At 44.4% G+C, this 14,584-nt stretch overlaps 1 protein-coding gene across 1 annotated transcript in view; it reads right to left on the bottom strand.

Annotated features, from left to right (window-relative positions):
* Window positions 1-689: 689 nt before the first annotated feature.
* lmtk2 (lemur tyrosine kinase 2) overlaps window positions 690-14,584 on the bottom strand; it is a 36,216-nt gene continuing 22,321 nt past the window's right edge. Inside the window, exons 8-15 of the mRNA XM_030379595.1 lie at window positions 12,062-12,192; window positions 9,630-9,714; window positions 9,052-9,173; window positions 8,491-8,640; window positions 5,029-8,089; window positions 4,790-4,922; window positions 4,427-4,669; window positions 690-3,010 (exon numbers count right to left, since the gene is read on the bottom strand). Of these exons, the coding sequence (XP_030235455.1) occupies window positions 2,982-3,010; window positions 4,427-4,669; window positions 4,790-4,922; window positions 5,029-8,089; window positions 8,491-8,640; window positions 9,052-9,173; window positions 9,630-9,714; window positions 12,062-12,192 (3,954 nt within the window). The 3' untranslated portion in view covers window positions 690-2,981. The remainder of the gene's footprint in view (window positions 3,011-4,426; window positions 4,670-4,789; window positions 4,923-5,028; window positions 8,090-8,490; window positions 8,641-9,051; window positions 9,174-9,629; window positions 9,715-12,061; window positions 12,193-14,584) is intronic.

Genomic DNA, 14,584 nt, shown 5'->3' with positions numbered 1-14,584 from the left:
TAAGTTGTATTTTGCTAATTTTATTTGAAAATTTGACAAATTACTGAATGGAATTTGAATACTCTAATGCCGCTTTTCCACTGCATGGTACCAGCTCGACACGACTCGACTCAGCTTGCATTCTTTGCGTTTCCACCGCGAAAACATGGTATCTGGTACCTGAAGTGGCTGCTTTTTCTAGTACCGCCTCGCTCTAGGTTCCAAGCGGCTGAGCCGATGCTAAAAGGTGACGTCGGCAGACGGCCGGCCACTGATTGGCCAGAGAGTGTGACGAAGTCACGAGAGCGACATGGCAACCATGCTGGTAACAGCCATAGCAGCGCCGCAGCCAACATATTCCACTTCTTCAACATGCCAGCTAATAATGTTATCGATGTCCTCCATTGTTATGTGGGTTCTGTTCATGTGTGGGTTGCGTAGGTGTTGTTTGCGTCACGTACAAAAATACGTCACGGCCCTTTCGCGCAGCCGACCCCGCCCACGTCCAGGAGGTACTATTTGCGGTGGAAAACCCCGACCCGTGCTGCTACCGTGTCGAGTCGAGTCGAGTCGAGCTACATGTGCGGTGGAAAAGCGGCATAAGGCTTAGAGCAAACAATTTCCATTTAGCAATTTGAAGTGTCTTTTTAGTGTTTAACTTAGCAAGCACATTAATTAACAGGATTAATTTGGAGTCGTGGACCACCATACATATCCAACCCCAGTTAGAAGTACATTTTGCATTTATTTCCATATTAAACAGTGTAATTATAAACAATTAATTCAATTACAATAACCATGATCAATGAAATAAAAATATTTGTATTAAATCTACAAGTTCAAAGGACAATGAATTTCCACATTAGCTGTGTGTGTTAATTTAACAGGATCTAACCAGAGCTAACCCACTCTAATGACAGTGATATGTTTCTTTTTTTTTTCTTTTTTAATTTTGTACAACTCCTTAAATTACAAAGTGAAACCTCATACCTAGCACTCAATTACATCGTTTCCCATTAGCAGACAAAAATTATATACATCAGTATAGTTCAACATTAAGAAACACTTCTCAAATGTGCAAGATTAAGCAAATGTATACTGTAGTTGAAAATAAAACGAAAAAGATCTCTTAAATAAAAACGTTCAAGTTAACCAGAGTTGGCTGGTGGATTTTAAACAGGTTTAAAAGTTTTCTTGAGATACAGTGTGTACTGTACAGACTAGCCTGACTATTCGCTACCGGTGAAGAGCTATTAGAAATATATATATCTATATCTATATCTAGAAATCGAGATAAGAGATATATGTAGATATATATATATATATATAAAGAGATATATATAGCGATAGATAATCACCAAATGACAACTTATAACAAACGTGTAATGGACAAGCTATGAAGAGATACCCCATAGAGTTTGGAAGAACTCAGTTTTGCATTTACATAAAGAGACACTGTATAAAAGATAAAATGAACATCTCTTTGATCGTCTCGTCTGACATTTCCATTAAACACATTTGCTATGCCATACTTTAACCACCTATAAAGTCATGCACGATTCAATGGTATGGCAAATAAAAAGGTAGTGTGTGTGTGCGTGTGTGTGTGAGAGAAGGGGGGCGTCCTAATCTTTTTGACTTCTATTAAGAGGTAACTGTATTAGAAGGGTTCTCATTGAGCACAGCATTTGGGTTGACATAGTAAACCAAACGCATCTGAGGACCCAACAGAAGAAAATAAATTTAAATAAGTTCCTGCACCACCCCACGTACAATGCTGCCTTGCCAATCATCCTATGAACTCGATACACACCATTTCACCAAGGAAATCATTGCACTTGTTTTACAGCCTTAATTTTACGTGACGGTTGAACAAAAATTATAATAACACTTACCTTCTATACAAATTATTATTTGATGTGTCATCTACAGATTTTATTGTGACAGTGAACAAAGGAGTGCCATTATGATTCATGCCATAACCGTGATTTCATTTAGCAATTGGACAAACCAAAAATTAAACCATCAACAGATGCTTCAAACTGTATCAATAAATAATCTGTTTTTAGTTATTGAAATATCATAATTTAAATTATATTTAGATGAAAGCATATATTCATTCTACAGCTTCCTTCTAAACCTACTTTGCTGAGCTGTCTCAATAAAATGCCATTCCTCAAAATAATGATATCCATTTAAACACAAAAGTCCAGAGAGTGCGTGTTATGAGTGTGTGCATATGTTTATGTGGAGACATTCTGTACATGTTATTTAAAAAGTAATCTTTCTAGATACTGAACACACCTGAAAAATAGGTTAAAAATTAACAATGGAACAAGAACCATTCCTGGAAAGTAAAAGGCAACCATTAATAATCGCACAATGTAGTGAAAAAGAAAACTGTGAAAAATGGGCTTATTCCTTTGGGGCTGTACACAAAGCTTATCAACAATTTACTTACAATCCCCCCCCCCCCCCAAAAAAAAAGAAAAAAAACCAACAGACAACTCACTTGATCCAAAGTTTTTTTTTTGGTGAAAAGAAATGGCGGGAAAGGATTGCATAAGCCAACACAAGAGAAGAGGCAGTTTGCGACGATTAGCATGACGCATCCTTAAAGCAAACGTGAGAAGGACACCAGACCCGGCTTAGTGTTTGTATGTTGGTTGGTTTGTTCCTGAAGGGACAATAATTGCACTGGTAGAAAAACGAAATGCAGGACATGAAGGTTGAATATCGCCAGAGAGGTGATGAGGGCAGAGCGATGCGATTGCGTTGACGGTTCCTAAATCGCTACGAGGAAAGTGTTTTTTTATTTTTATCTGCTATGGCGAATGTAGCCATTCGTTTGTACAGTAGTAGTAGTTCTAGCAGTCCTCCCTTCAGCAGCCGTTAAGCCTGAGAGAAGCACCCATGGATGCCCACATCACCATGAGACCAGTCCTAGTTCTGAAAGTGCAAGCGATGAGTTCGATCAGAGAAGTGGCACCCCTTCTAGCCCGCTAGTCCTTGTCTCCATCTTCACTGCTTCCTGCAATTGAAATGGAGGACAAAGATAAGAACAATGCATCATCGAATTGTGTGAACTTAAGTCAGTCAATCAGGTACTTCTTTGATAGCAAATTAGTGGACTATCAAATTATTTTCACAGCAAGCTGAACTGGAAGAGGATCCATCGGCATTTAAGAGGAGCCATTTGAGACTCTATAGACCAGGGGTACTCAAGTAGAAATGATGAGGGGCCACACATTTTTTTTTCCAGTGACTCAAGGGGCCGGTCGGTATACGTGTGACTGAGGCCGATATATGCTCTGTTTTAGACGTAACGCGTAAGCACGTAAGATACATAGCAATACAAAACACTACGGCCCTACGCAGCTCGCAAAGACTGTGATTGGCCAGCTAACCACATCCTTTCAGGAGTCTCACATTTCCGGTTTTACAGCATAATAGCGCCATTTTTAAAAGGCCGTGACAGAAGCGAATGAAGAATTTTGAAGAAGGAGAAGAAGAAAACACAAGAACGAATTATGATAATTATAAATATAAACAAGCCAGCGATTTCCACTTCCACGCCCACTAGGGCTGTAACGATACGCGTATCAAACCGAAAATCGCGATACTCAAAGCCACGAACCTGTCTCGCGGTGTGAGAAGGCAGAAGCGCGATATGCCCTTTCTAACTCTTCGGTCAAATTGTCCGATTGAAATTTGCTAATCATTTGTCTAAATAATAGTCTGCTGACAGCACCCCCTCCTATCGATGCCGTAAATATGTGACGAGATGCCCTCTCTGTGATCACTGCTCTCCGTGGCTACGGAGGATTGCATTTCTCCACAGCCGTCGAAGTCCTCATATGCGATATGAACGACATTTATCCAGAGTGGGCCAAGCGCGAAAAAAATTGCCTGTGTGATCCTGTCTCTATTGCTTTGTGTGATTTGACTGGCAGTTTGTCTGCTTATAGGTTGGAATGAAGCGGCCACCGATTATTGACAGGATGGGTACTTTATTCTACCGGACTCGTTCGCTTCTTCACTAGACACACGCGCTACCACTCGCTCTCCTCGATCGTCCACTCACTCGCTGAGTGAGTGGACGATCGAGGATAAGAGCGCCCAGCACGATTTTTATTTTTATTATTATTATTTTTTTTTAATAATTAAAAAAACTTTTCAAAACAGCTCGAGGGCCATTAATAGACACCCCGCGGGCCACAAAAGGCCCGCGGGCCGCTACTTGAGTATGACTGCTATAGACAGTTGGTGGTTTTCCACCGGAAAATAAAATGTAACTACGTTCAAATCATAAAGAAGGACACGCTCTAGAAAGACCCGACCTGATCATGGTCAGGTTCAATCATCTCCAAGGCGTCTAAGACGGTCTTTGATACCTTGGAGATAACGGTGCTAGGCTTCTTGTGAATACGCGCAGCGCCCCACTCACCTCCTTGTTCGATGTCCGAGTCTGTGAGGTGTGTGAGGGAGAAGTTTGCGATGCTAGCGGGTGAGATGGAGAAGCGGGAGTAGTTGGGCGAGGGCGTCCACGTGGTCTCCGGCTTGCGGCCGGTGGCAGGGGCAGGGCTGAAGAAGGAGGAGGAGGAGGCCGCTTCGGAGGAGGGCGATGCCTTCGACAGGAATGAGGAGTCTGTGGAGGAGGTGAAGTCGTCGTCCCACTCGAAGCCTCCGCCTGCCGGGACAAAGGGAGGGGGGGGGGGTCATCAGAAACAACGTCTGACCGCTCGGCCATGGACGGTGGGTTTTGCGTGTGAATCTTCCCTGGGCCGATGTCCCCACCCATTTCACTTACCCTCTTCATCGGTGGAGCTCTCCGAGTTGGTGAACCTGTTCAGGTAGCTGGCAGTGGGCACCGGGCTGCTGAACTCAGACACCTGGCTGCTGGAGCCCGCAGAGTGGTCGCCTAGCTCTTTAGTTGGAGTTTCCTGAAATCGAAAAACAGAGTTCAGTTTCCAATCAGAAATGATAGGAGGATATCCAGATTCTTCTGAAAAAACTAAAAATTCTTCCAGGAAACAAACACTATCGTACCTGGTCGAAAAGGTAGACGGTAACATCATCAAAGAAGGATACGGCTCGCCTGGAGTTGTCCGTTGGGGTACCCGATGTGGAGGGCGTTGGGAGTGTTGTTGATGCTACATTGAGGGTGGGGGGTTTTAGCAGGCTCTTAAGGTTTTTGGCGGCGCAGTCGTCCGAGATGATGAGGGGAACGGGGTGGACGGTGTCGTCCTCGCTCTCGGAGCTTGAGTCGTGCAGCCGGTAGGCCCGCACGTCTTCGTCTGAGTCGTCGCTGTTCTCATCCTCCTCGTCGGCGTCCATCCCGTCCTCCTGTTCTTCCATCTCTCGCCGCCCCAGGAAGCGGCCCTCCACATCGCGCTCCCTGATCTTGACACCGTCGCTGGCATAGGTCCTGGTGAGTTTGGGGTGAGCCATGTTCTCTGAAGGTGGAAGTTTCTTTGAGGTAGCAGAGGGATCTCGGGAAGTGAATTCTGGATAATCCGCTCGAAGGCCGGACTCGTGTTGAGCTGAGGACTTCTTTAAGTCCACGTTGTCTACACCTGTGTTATGGCCCTCTGCAGACCCCTTCGCCTCCTTCTCAGGGATCTCCTTAGAGTCTATTTCTGCTGAATGCCCTTCACCTTGAAAAACCAGCGGTCCTCCTACATCAGCCATCGCCACGGCAGCCGCAGAGGACTCATGTTTAGAAATAGTGGACAAATATTCCTCCACCATGACCTCAGCTGATGAACCACCTGAGGAACTGCTGACAACGTCAGCAGCATTCAGTACCCATAAGGTTTCAGTAGTGCTTTCAACCGGGTTAACCTCATCCAGCTTCTTCTCTGGTTCCGATTCGTTGTCTGAGAAGTATGCAGAGTCCCTGTAGCTACCAACCACGAAGGGCTCTCCAACAGCAGCTATGTGCTCTGGTGGCTGATCCTCATCCACCTCATTCTCCTCGTTCTGACCACCTATTGCGTTCTCCACTTCAGAGATGACGATTTCTGGAGAAACAAGTGACGCAGCAGCTTCAAGATTCTCTGCGTCCTTCTCCTCCCCCTTAGGATCACTAATGCCATTCTCTACCGGGGATTGGTCTCTGCCAAGGAGCTCAGAGTTCCATTCTGGAGACTCCAGGTTCTCAGTCTCATACCCACTGTCTGCGACTTTGCAGGGAGGCCTGAGTTTTTCAGGAGCTGCGAGACCGTTGATCTCTTCAACCTGGCCGCCCATTCTGTGGATGTCGAGAGAATCTAAGGAGTCGGGCGTTTCGGCTGAGTTATCCACCGTTGGGAGAGTGGTTGAAACGCTGTCCTCCAGTAAGGAGTCCTGGCTTATCTGGTCTAGGGAAGGCCCTGATACTAGCAGAGAAGATCTAGTAGGAGGACCATTGCAGTCATCCGTGAAGGATTCTTCTGGGTCTGACAGGACCGTTTCAAGTTCCGCCTCCACGTCATCGATGAGTTCACTAAAGAAATCATCGCTTGTCAGGGCTTCGCTGTGGCCGTTGTCTGGAAACGTGGCTTCAAAATCATCAGGGTGGTTAACCTCAAATACACCCGACCTATCATCTGAGATTCCACAGTTATCTTTAGGGTCCGGGATGGTGGTGTCCGTGCACAGAAGGTCTAAATTGGCACATTCAGAAAATCCAAGAGTGGAGTGACTTTCAATTGGATCAACGGGAACCTCAAATCTTTCTGAGGCCAGACCTGACTCAATACCTGTGTCGGTGGAACACATTATACTGAAGTCTTCAGAAGACAAGTTATTTTTAACCTGCAGCTGGTTGTCCATGACATCGTCTGTGATTACTACAATAGAAGGCAACGCCGTTTCATTTTCTACCACACAGAAATTCCCTACGCTGGATCTCGAATTCTGACTGGGGGATAGGCTCTCTCCTAAAGGTTTGAAGTTGGGTTCTGCCATATTTAAACTGTCTAATGTGTCAATATGGTCCCAGGACCTCATTTTGAAGCTCTCCTCAGGTGCATGGACTACTCCCGGAGAAAGAAACCTCAGCGGTGGAGTAAGACTCTTGGCAATTGAACTTTCCCTCATGAGGTTGTTCTCCTTGAGAAAAAGAAAGTTCTCCTCTAGTTTCTCACTATTCAGAAGATGGTTTAGATTATCATTGCCCTGTTGGGGGTCTGTAAGGTGTGTGGCTTCTGGGAGAACCCCTAAAAAAGGACCCCCTGTATTCTCCTCTGCATCTACCTCGGGGATCTCTCGGGTCATAACACCAAGAAAAGGGTTGGTGCCGCGCTCCGGCAACTCCATGAATCTCCTTCTCCAAGAGAGTGAATCCTCCTGCTTTGATTCGTCCTCTGTGAAGATGTTGGTGTGGTCAGGACTGTCGTTCTCCAGAGAGGACCAAACGTGGCTGTCCGGCAGGAAGGAGTCCTTGGAGTCAATGCTTTGGTGGAAGAAGTCTGCATCAGTGCTGGACTCCTCCAGAAGGACATCTTGGAGGACAACAAACTCCTGCCTCGCTAAGCTCGGGGCCACACTTTGACCTGCATTTCTTTTTTCCCCAACGACACCCTCACCTTCTTCCTCAAGTTGGATGAAGAACTCATTCCCTTGAGTGGGATTTTGTGCCTTGAACACCGGCAAGATGCCATGGATGCTGGCCGGGGTGCTACTAGAGTCCGTGCCGGCAGTACCGCCGGCAGGATCTGGAAAATGGGCCTGTATGTCCTCTGTTGAAGTGGGGAAGAACATGCTGTGATAGTTCAGCATTGTGTCCATGCCTGAACGTCTGTCAGTGGTCTCATAGTGGTCGTGTTTGGCCGCTTCCCAGACATACTCAAAGCTGAGGCCCTTGCTGGTTTCAGTGACGGTCAGCACCTCATCGATCTCATTACGCAGTGCGTCGTCTGCAAAATTATCCAAGATTGGGTAAGAGGAGTCACCGACAGTGTTTTGCCGTGCAGTAGGGTTGGGCTTAAGCGCATCCCACCGCTGTTCAAAGTCTTCCTCTACATCTTTCTGGCCCTGCATACGTAGATAGGTGAGAAGCCGGTGGACTTCCTCAGCAGTGGCTCGCTTGTCTGAAGAGAGCCAGCAGAACTGAAGGACTTCATACCTACAGGGAGGAGGAAATGTAAAACTTGGCAATCAAAACAATACAAGTAACACACTAAATATCTCAATCGCCACACTCACAATAGGAACAACTGAAAACATAAGGAGTGCAAAAGAGGTGCATTGAGTCATTTGAGTGAACCTACTCTCACCTTCACTACTGCAGTTTGCAGGCTACAAATCCTGGGTTTTAGATTCATCACCATGCAGTGCCAGAGCGACAGTAATCATAATGTAAAAAGTGAATGTCCATTATTTTCATGCTCATTAAAATTGTCGCTTGTGTGGTGTTAAGCGTTTACCTGTTTGCTCATTTTTTCAAACATGGTGATTTACTTACCAATATACTATCTTACCCCCTATTAACCAGTTCAATGAAACATTGCTGGGCAGATCCCTCACCATCTGTCGGAGTAGGGAAGCTCCAGCTGGGGTTTGAAAGGCTTGATCTGCTGCTCCTTGATGACATGGTTAAGGACCTCCCGGTCGGACAGATGGGAATAGGGCTGAGCTCCATTCTCAAACAGCTCCCACAGTGTCACCCCAAGAGCCCTGAACACAGAACCATCAGCACTGATGAATGTTTCTCCATGTCCTCAGGTGTGACAACACCGCAGAAGCATGTTCCAACGAGGAAATTACTGTTTTCGAGCAAGAATGACCAACGACTGTTAACCAGTTATAGAAAGCCTTACAAGATATTCACTTTCTTCTAATGCTGGGTAAGGGCTCTATGTGTAGATTCATAGTTCATTTAAAATGTTGACATGAAATGTGTTTTGAACATGGCATACCTTTTGAGAAATGCTTGTCGACTACCAATAAAAAAAATCAGATGTGCTGAACACCCTCCTGCTAATTTAAAAAAAAAGAAGCTTCTAGTCTTTTAAAACAATAGTTCTTTCCTTACACTCTAATGTTTGAACAAGTGTATTGCTCAGCGTGGTGGAGATCAGTACTCACCACACGTTGCTGTGCTTGGTCTGCTCCGTGGTGACTACTCCCCCATAGCGCTCCCCCACCAGCTCAGGTGCCAACCAACGAAGAGGGGCAAACACATCATCCTCCGTGACGATGTAATCTTCCTAGTGTGTCATATTGAAGAGGTAGTGTTTAATAGTATGATCTGTTTGTTACTTTTACTCTGAACCGCCTACTACGTGGTTACTAGGGATTACTGGAACCACAAGTTGCTATGACACACACTCACACACTGACCTTATATCACATGTATTGAATTCAGACAGAGAAATGGATATAGCTCCAGTATTAAATGAATGGAACCAAAATAATCACTCACAGCTCTTATGCAATGTGTCAAGTTATAGTGCCATAGGGGGGAGGGAACATTGACCAAGTTTTAAGATTTTGTCCCCCGCAACAACAACTCCAGAAAGAAACCATAGCAAGGTCCAGAAGTATTTAAAAAAGGACTGTTGAAAATCAACCATTTTATCTGAAAGCTATGAATGGGGCATTACTATGACTTTTACATTTAGCAGACGCCTTATCCAGGCGACTTATGAAAGGTATGTGCTTACTTTGTATCGGTGTGGTCCGATCCCATAGTCTCCCACTTTAACAGTCAAATCGACAGTCAAATAACAGTTCCTCAGGGCCAAATCACTAGAGAAGGAAAAATGAAGAAAAGCGAAATAAATTATACACACACACAATATATATATATAAGCACATATATATAAAAAAGACAAATAAAAATGGAGAGGTTAAAATTGGAAGAGAAGTTAGAAATCAAACAACTTGGCCCAGACAGACCGGACATAAACATTATCCAGAAACGAAGGATAGGGGGAAAACTTACAACATAACTTTATACACACATACATATATATACAAATTGAAACTTGAAAAGCAGAGAGCGCTGTTTCCACTTCAACACATTCAGCATCAGGATGAAGCTCCATTATGTCTGGCAGAATAGGGACTTGGGATGACCATCCAGCAGAGGGCATCAGAGAGGACCCCAGGCCTCTGGTGAAGAAGGCTGTTCGGGGACACAAGGCTCACTCCAACGCCCCCCTCTGCCCATCAGCATGAGTTCCAAGACTACGTCTCCCTTGCCCCCCCCTCCCAAACACAAACACACACACCGATGCATATCCACACACTCTGCTGACGCTACTGGCTGTCCACTCACACACAGCTAGCCCCTCGTCAGCGGGCAAGCCGGCTGAAACCCTTGCAAGATAAATTGAGGGATATTTTAAACTCCTCAGTCGACCAGTCCTTTGGCAGAAAAGTCAGCCTACAGTAACACTGGCTGTAAACTGAGCCAATCAGAGCACAGTGTTTTTTAGCCCAAGGAAGATGAGAACTGCGATGAAGTGAACACCATGTTGTAAAAAGAAATTCTGCCATTGTAATTTGCATACGATTTTGATGCCGAAGAAGATGTGGATACAGAAATCTTTATGAGAAATACTTACTGATAGTTTGCCATGAGCCCCTGAAAAGTTGTATAGTTAATAACTAGTGCAAGTACTACTCATGAGAACTAATCTATTTTTTATCCTGCTGTATTGTAAACAGGAAGTATTGTGACTTTATTCTCACAAATTAATATTACCAACCGCACACATGTCTTCTCATGTGTGCGGCTGCATTTCGGCTGAATTAACCCTTTGGGATTAATAAATAAAAAAAATCCATTTTATCATCACTTGATTAAATCCAATACATTTCACAGAAATATATCCGGCTGATATAACTGCAGTAATGTATTGTATTAAACGATTGTATTATTGTATTAAACGATGTAAGTCGCTTTGGATAAAAGCGTCCTAAATGCCCTAATTGTAATTGTAATTATAGCAATGAATAAAACCGATTAAACCCTTTGGGATTAATAAATAAAAAAAATCCATCTTTTTTTGTGGATTGACACGATGTTCAATCCATCTCAGTGCAGAGTAAGATGTAAACCAGCCCCGTATTAAGGGATTCCATGTTTAACATACATAGTGTGCAGAAACGTATATAGCACCCCTGCTGTTTCGTCCACGTCAAACTATCTACAAACATAGTTTGTGGAAAACTGAAAGGTAATGAAATCAAAGTGAAGTAATAAAAAACAGCATATGCAGTAATTTAATGCAGTGGTTAACACCCACGGCACATTTCTAAGGTAGTAAAATATTTGAATTATGTATAAAGAAAAGTTTGATATGTGGCTATCGCTTTACACGCAAAGGGCAGTATCATCAGATCTCTCTGTGGAAGAGGACAGTCGATACGGTGGCAATGCGAGAGAGATGTGTAATTGGAGCCCCCCTGGGCTTATTCCAAGCACGCACAACAGAGTTGATGAGTTGAATGTTGTGTGGTGGTCCAAAGTCTGTTTTCCCACCAACCACTAGCACCAGCATTCCCACCCACCTCCCAATCACTCGGCAAACAGCCACACATCACCACTCACTTGGGGTAACCATTAAAATGAAACAGAGGAGCCCTGCGTTCGAACGGCAAGCCATTTTTAGAAAACATTGATCCTCACAGGACATGATTTGATGTGCTCGGACAAGGTAAACATTGGGGTGACTATGCCTTTTAGAAACATCGGAGGATCACAAAGGATATTCAATTAATGAGAACTACGGCCAAAATACAATATTTGCAATTTGTCAGATATACAAAATAAAGTTTCAGCTGTTCTATCAACAGGCCTGAATTTCAATGTAAAATCATTTAAACAACTAAATAAATGTGTGTCATTCATGCTCAAAATGTTTCCCAGGATCACATTTGAAAAGGTTTTCTGTCCAAAAACATGGTTGGTGTGGTAGAGCCCTGCAAAATGACTGCCAAATATTTAATATAAAGAGGAAGACAGAAATGCCATCTTAACCAGCAAAGTTAACACAACTGGTTGCCTATCAGTACCAAAACTGCCCTTAAAGCACTAACAAAAGTAGTTGCAAGATTGGCATTAGAGCTTGCCGTTTTAAAGTGCTACCTATGCAGGAAGTTGTGTTTGTGAAGGTGAGTGACTCCGGCAGCAATTTCACAGGCCATCCTCTGTAGCTCCAGTAGCTCAGCATTTCTGAACATCCAATCCTGCTGAGACACATAGGCCCGCAGATCTCCCTGAGAAAAGAAAAGCACACGGAACAAAACATTGATCATTACAAATAAAATTTAAACAACTACGATACATTCTCAACCGTGGTTCTTTTGTTGTTCTGATGAAATTCACTGGTGTATTTTGCAAGTTCAGCCACAGGGAGGCGGTCATTGCACCACTTCCTCCATCCTCAGAGAGCTTCGCTTTCCTGCTGATGTGGGGGCGGACCAAATAAGGCTAGGGCTGTTTAACAGGGCCCACTGCTGTGTCACAGCAAATTATAAATACAGTAGCCCAGCTCTTTGGTCGGTGGACTCCAACCACGGCTCTCTGATCAGTCAGATTTCTTGGACCCCGATGGGAAAGGCCCAAAGAAACTGGGCATCCCATGGAAGGAGATTAACATGGTAAATGTAATCAATTCAGCACCACCCAAATTAATCTGCAAAGAGACCTGCTTCCACCGAGGGAATTTGGTTAAGATTTTAATCTTCGATTTGCACATCCTAAAGGGGGCAATGGGAAGTTGACAGAAGAGGGGGGGGAACAGAAAAAAAGATTTTACTACTGGTTAGGCTCAGCTTGTGTTGAAAGACACTCTGGGGTTAGTTGGCGCAGCAACAAGCTCAGCCGTGCCCCGGCTTGGGCATCTCGGTGGGCACTGCTGATTACAATCTACAAATGAACATTAAATGTAGTGTATAGTGTAATTACATCCAGATCGTGGCCAAGGTGTTATCGGGCTGTGGGGCATCTTTCTCAAGCATGTGTAAAGAATCCTAATCATTATCATCATCGTCGGTGTGACAGGCAAAGACATTTTTCACACTTTAAAAGGGCTCATCTCATACCGATGGGGGGAGTGAGGCAAAGCAAGGTATTCCCTGGTTGCAATCATAATTGTGTTCCACACAAAGGCTAAAGCGGGAGCTCTCCCCTGGCGCCCCTTGCTAGTGAACTTCCTCGGGGGAGTTCACTGGCAAAAACATGACGCCTGAAAACCACACACAGCAGGTCACAGAATACCACAGCCATATTCTGTTTGAGTGTTGAGCTGCATGACTCGATTGTTTTAAGTGTGTGATGCACATGCAAAATATAGTCCATTTTCAAAGAAGTCACTTTTCGTTAAGCTACGCAATTGCAAGGAAATGCCAGTGGCCTTACGTGAGAACTATAGCTCTTGTTCCAGACACTAGATCAGGGATGGGCAACTTTCATGATAAAGAGGGCCACATTTTTCATCATAACCATCAGAGGGCCACATGACTGCACACTTCAACTAAACGTGAGCTGAGAGAAGCTACACAATTTTGAATTTGGTAGATACGATTCCTGTATTCTGGTGCATTTTGGGGATGGCCACTACCTAAAAAATCTTCCAGGATCGTAACCTATGTACGGTATGTTAATTGAACCAACATACATTTATTTCGTTTTCCATGCCCAATAAGACACATGAATGGTTGGTATTTTTATCAGTGCAAAGGGCACATACATCATCATTCAATGATGCCACAAAACTGAAAAACAGTGGCCCAACATTAAGTGCAACAACTCAATGAACTCAAACCCAAGAAGCATGATATTCATTGCAGTTGTAGTAGTTGTAGTGGCGACTTAAGTGGATATCTTTAATGACTGATATCGTTTCTAAGCAAACTAGACGCATGGGTTTGCCTTTGAATTCTATGAATTCTTCTGATCTTTTTTGACCGAGTTTTCTGTAACTCGATCAATTATTATTATTATTATTATTAATATATATATTTTTTAATTATTATTTTTTTTAATTATGTGCGGGCCTGACTGAGTGAGGATGCGGGCCGTATGCGGCCCGCGGGCCGCCAGTTGCCCATCCCTGCACTAGATTGATAACCCTTATGGCACGTTTCCACCGGAGGGTACGGTTCGGTTCGCAAAGCTGCGGCACGGATTGCGTTTCCACCGCCTCAAATGGGCGTTTCCTGGACTGAGCCGTACTGGTCTCGCAGTACGCCTCTGTTGGGGTACTGAGACGCCTGAAAGGGTGCCAGCATGTTTGAGCTACACACATCCCCATGACACACTTCTGGGCGACATGGGGATAAAAACAATCAAACATTACCCCCGAGGAATTATTCTGGACAATGGACAATTTAACTTGGGCGAACAAGGAGGTGGAGACGTTCATCAGCAATCTTGGGGAGGAAGACGTGCAGAGGGAGCTTGATGGAGCAGTTAGTTTTTATTTAATTTATTGTTTTTATTGAGCAGGCTACACTGTGTCACGCTGCTATGATGTCACGATGTTTACGTAGCTGCCGCGGCGATCGACATCCGGCCTACCATAAGGGTACGGTCGGTGCTGGAAACGCAACCTCAGAACTGAGCTGGGCTATACCGCCCCCTCACTACCGGACTGAGGCCAACCGA

This window comes from Gadus morhua, chromosome 2, assembly GCF_902167405.1.
Source record: "Gadus morhua chromosome 2, gadMor3.0, whole genome shotgun sequence".
NCBI classification, from domain to species: domain Eukaryota; kingdom Metazoa; phylum Chordata; class Actinopteri; order Gadiformes; family Gadidae; genus Gadus; species Gadus morhua.
Note: the sequence above shows the minus strand (reverse complement) of the source record. Positions and strands in the feature narration are given on the sequence as shown.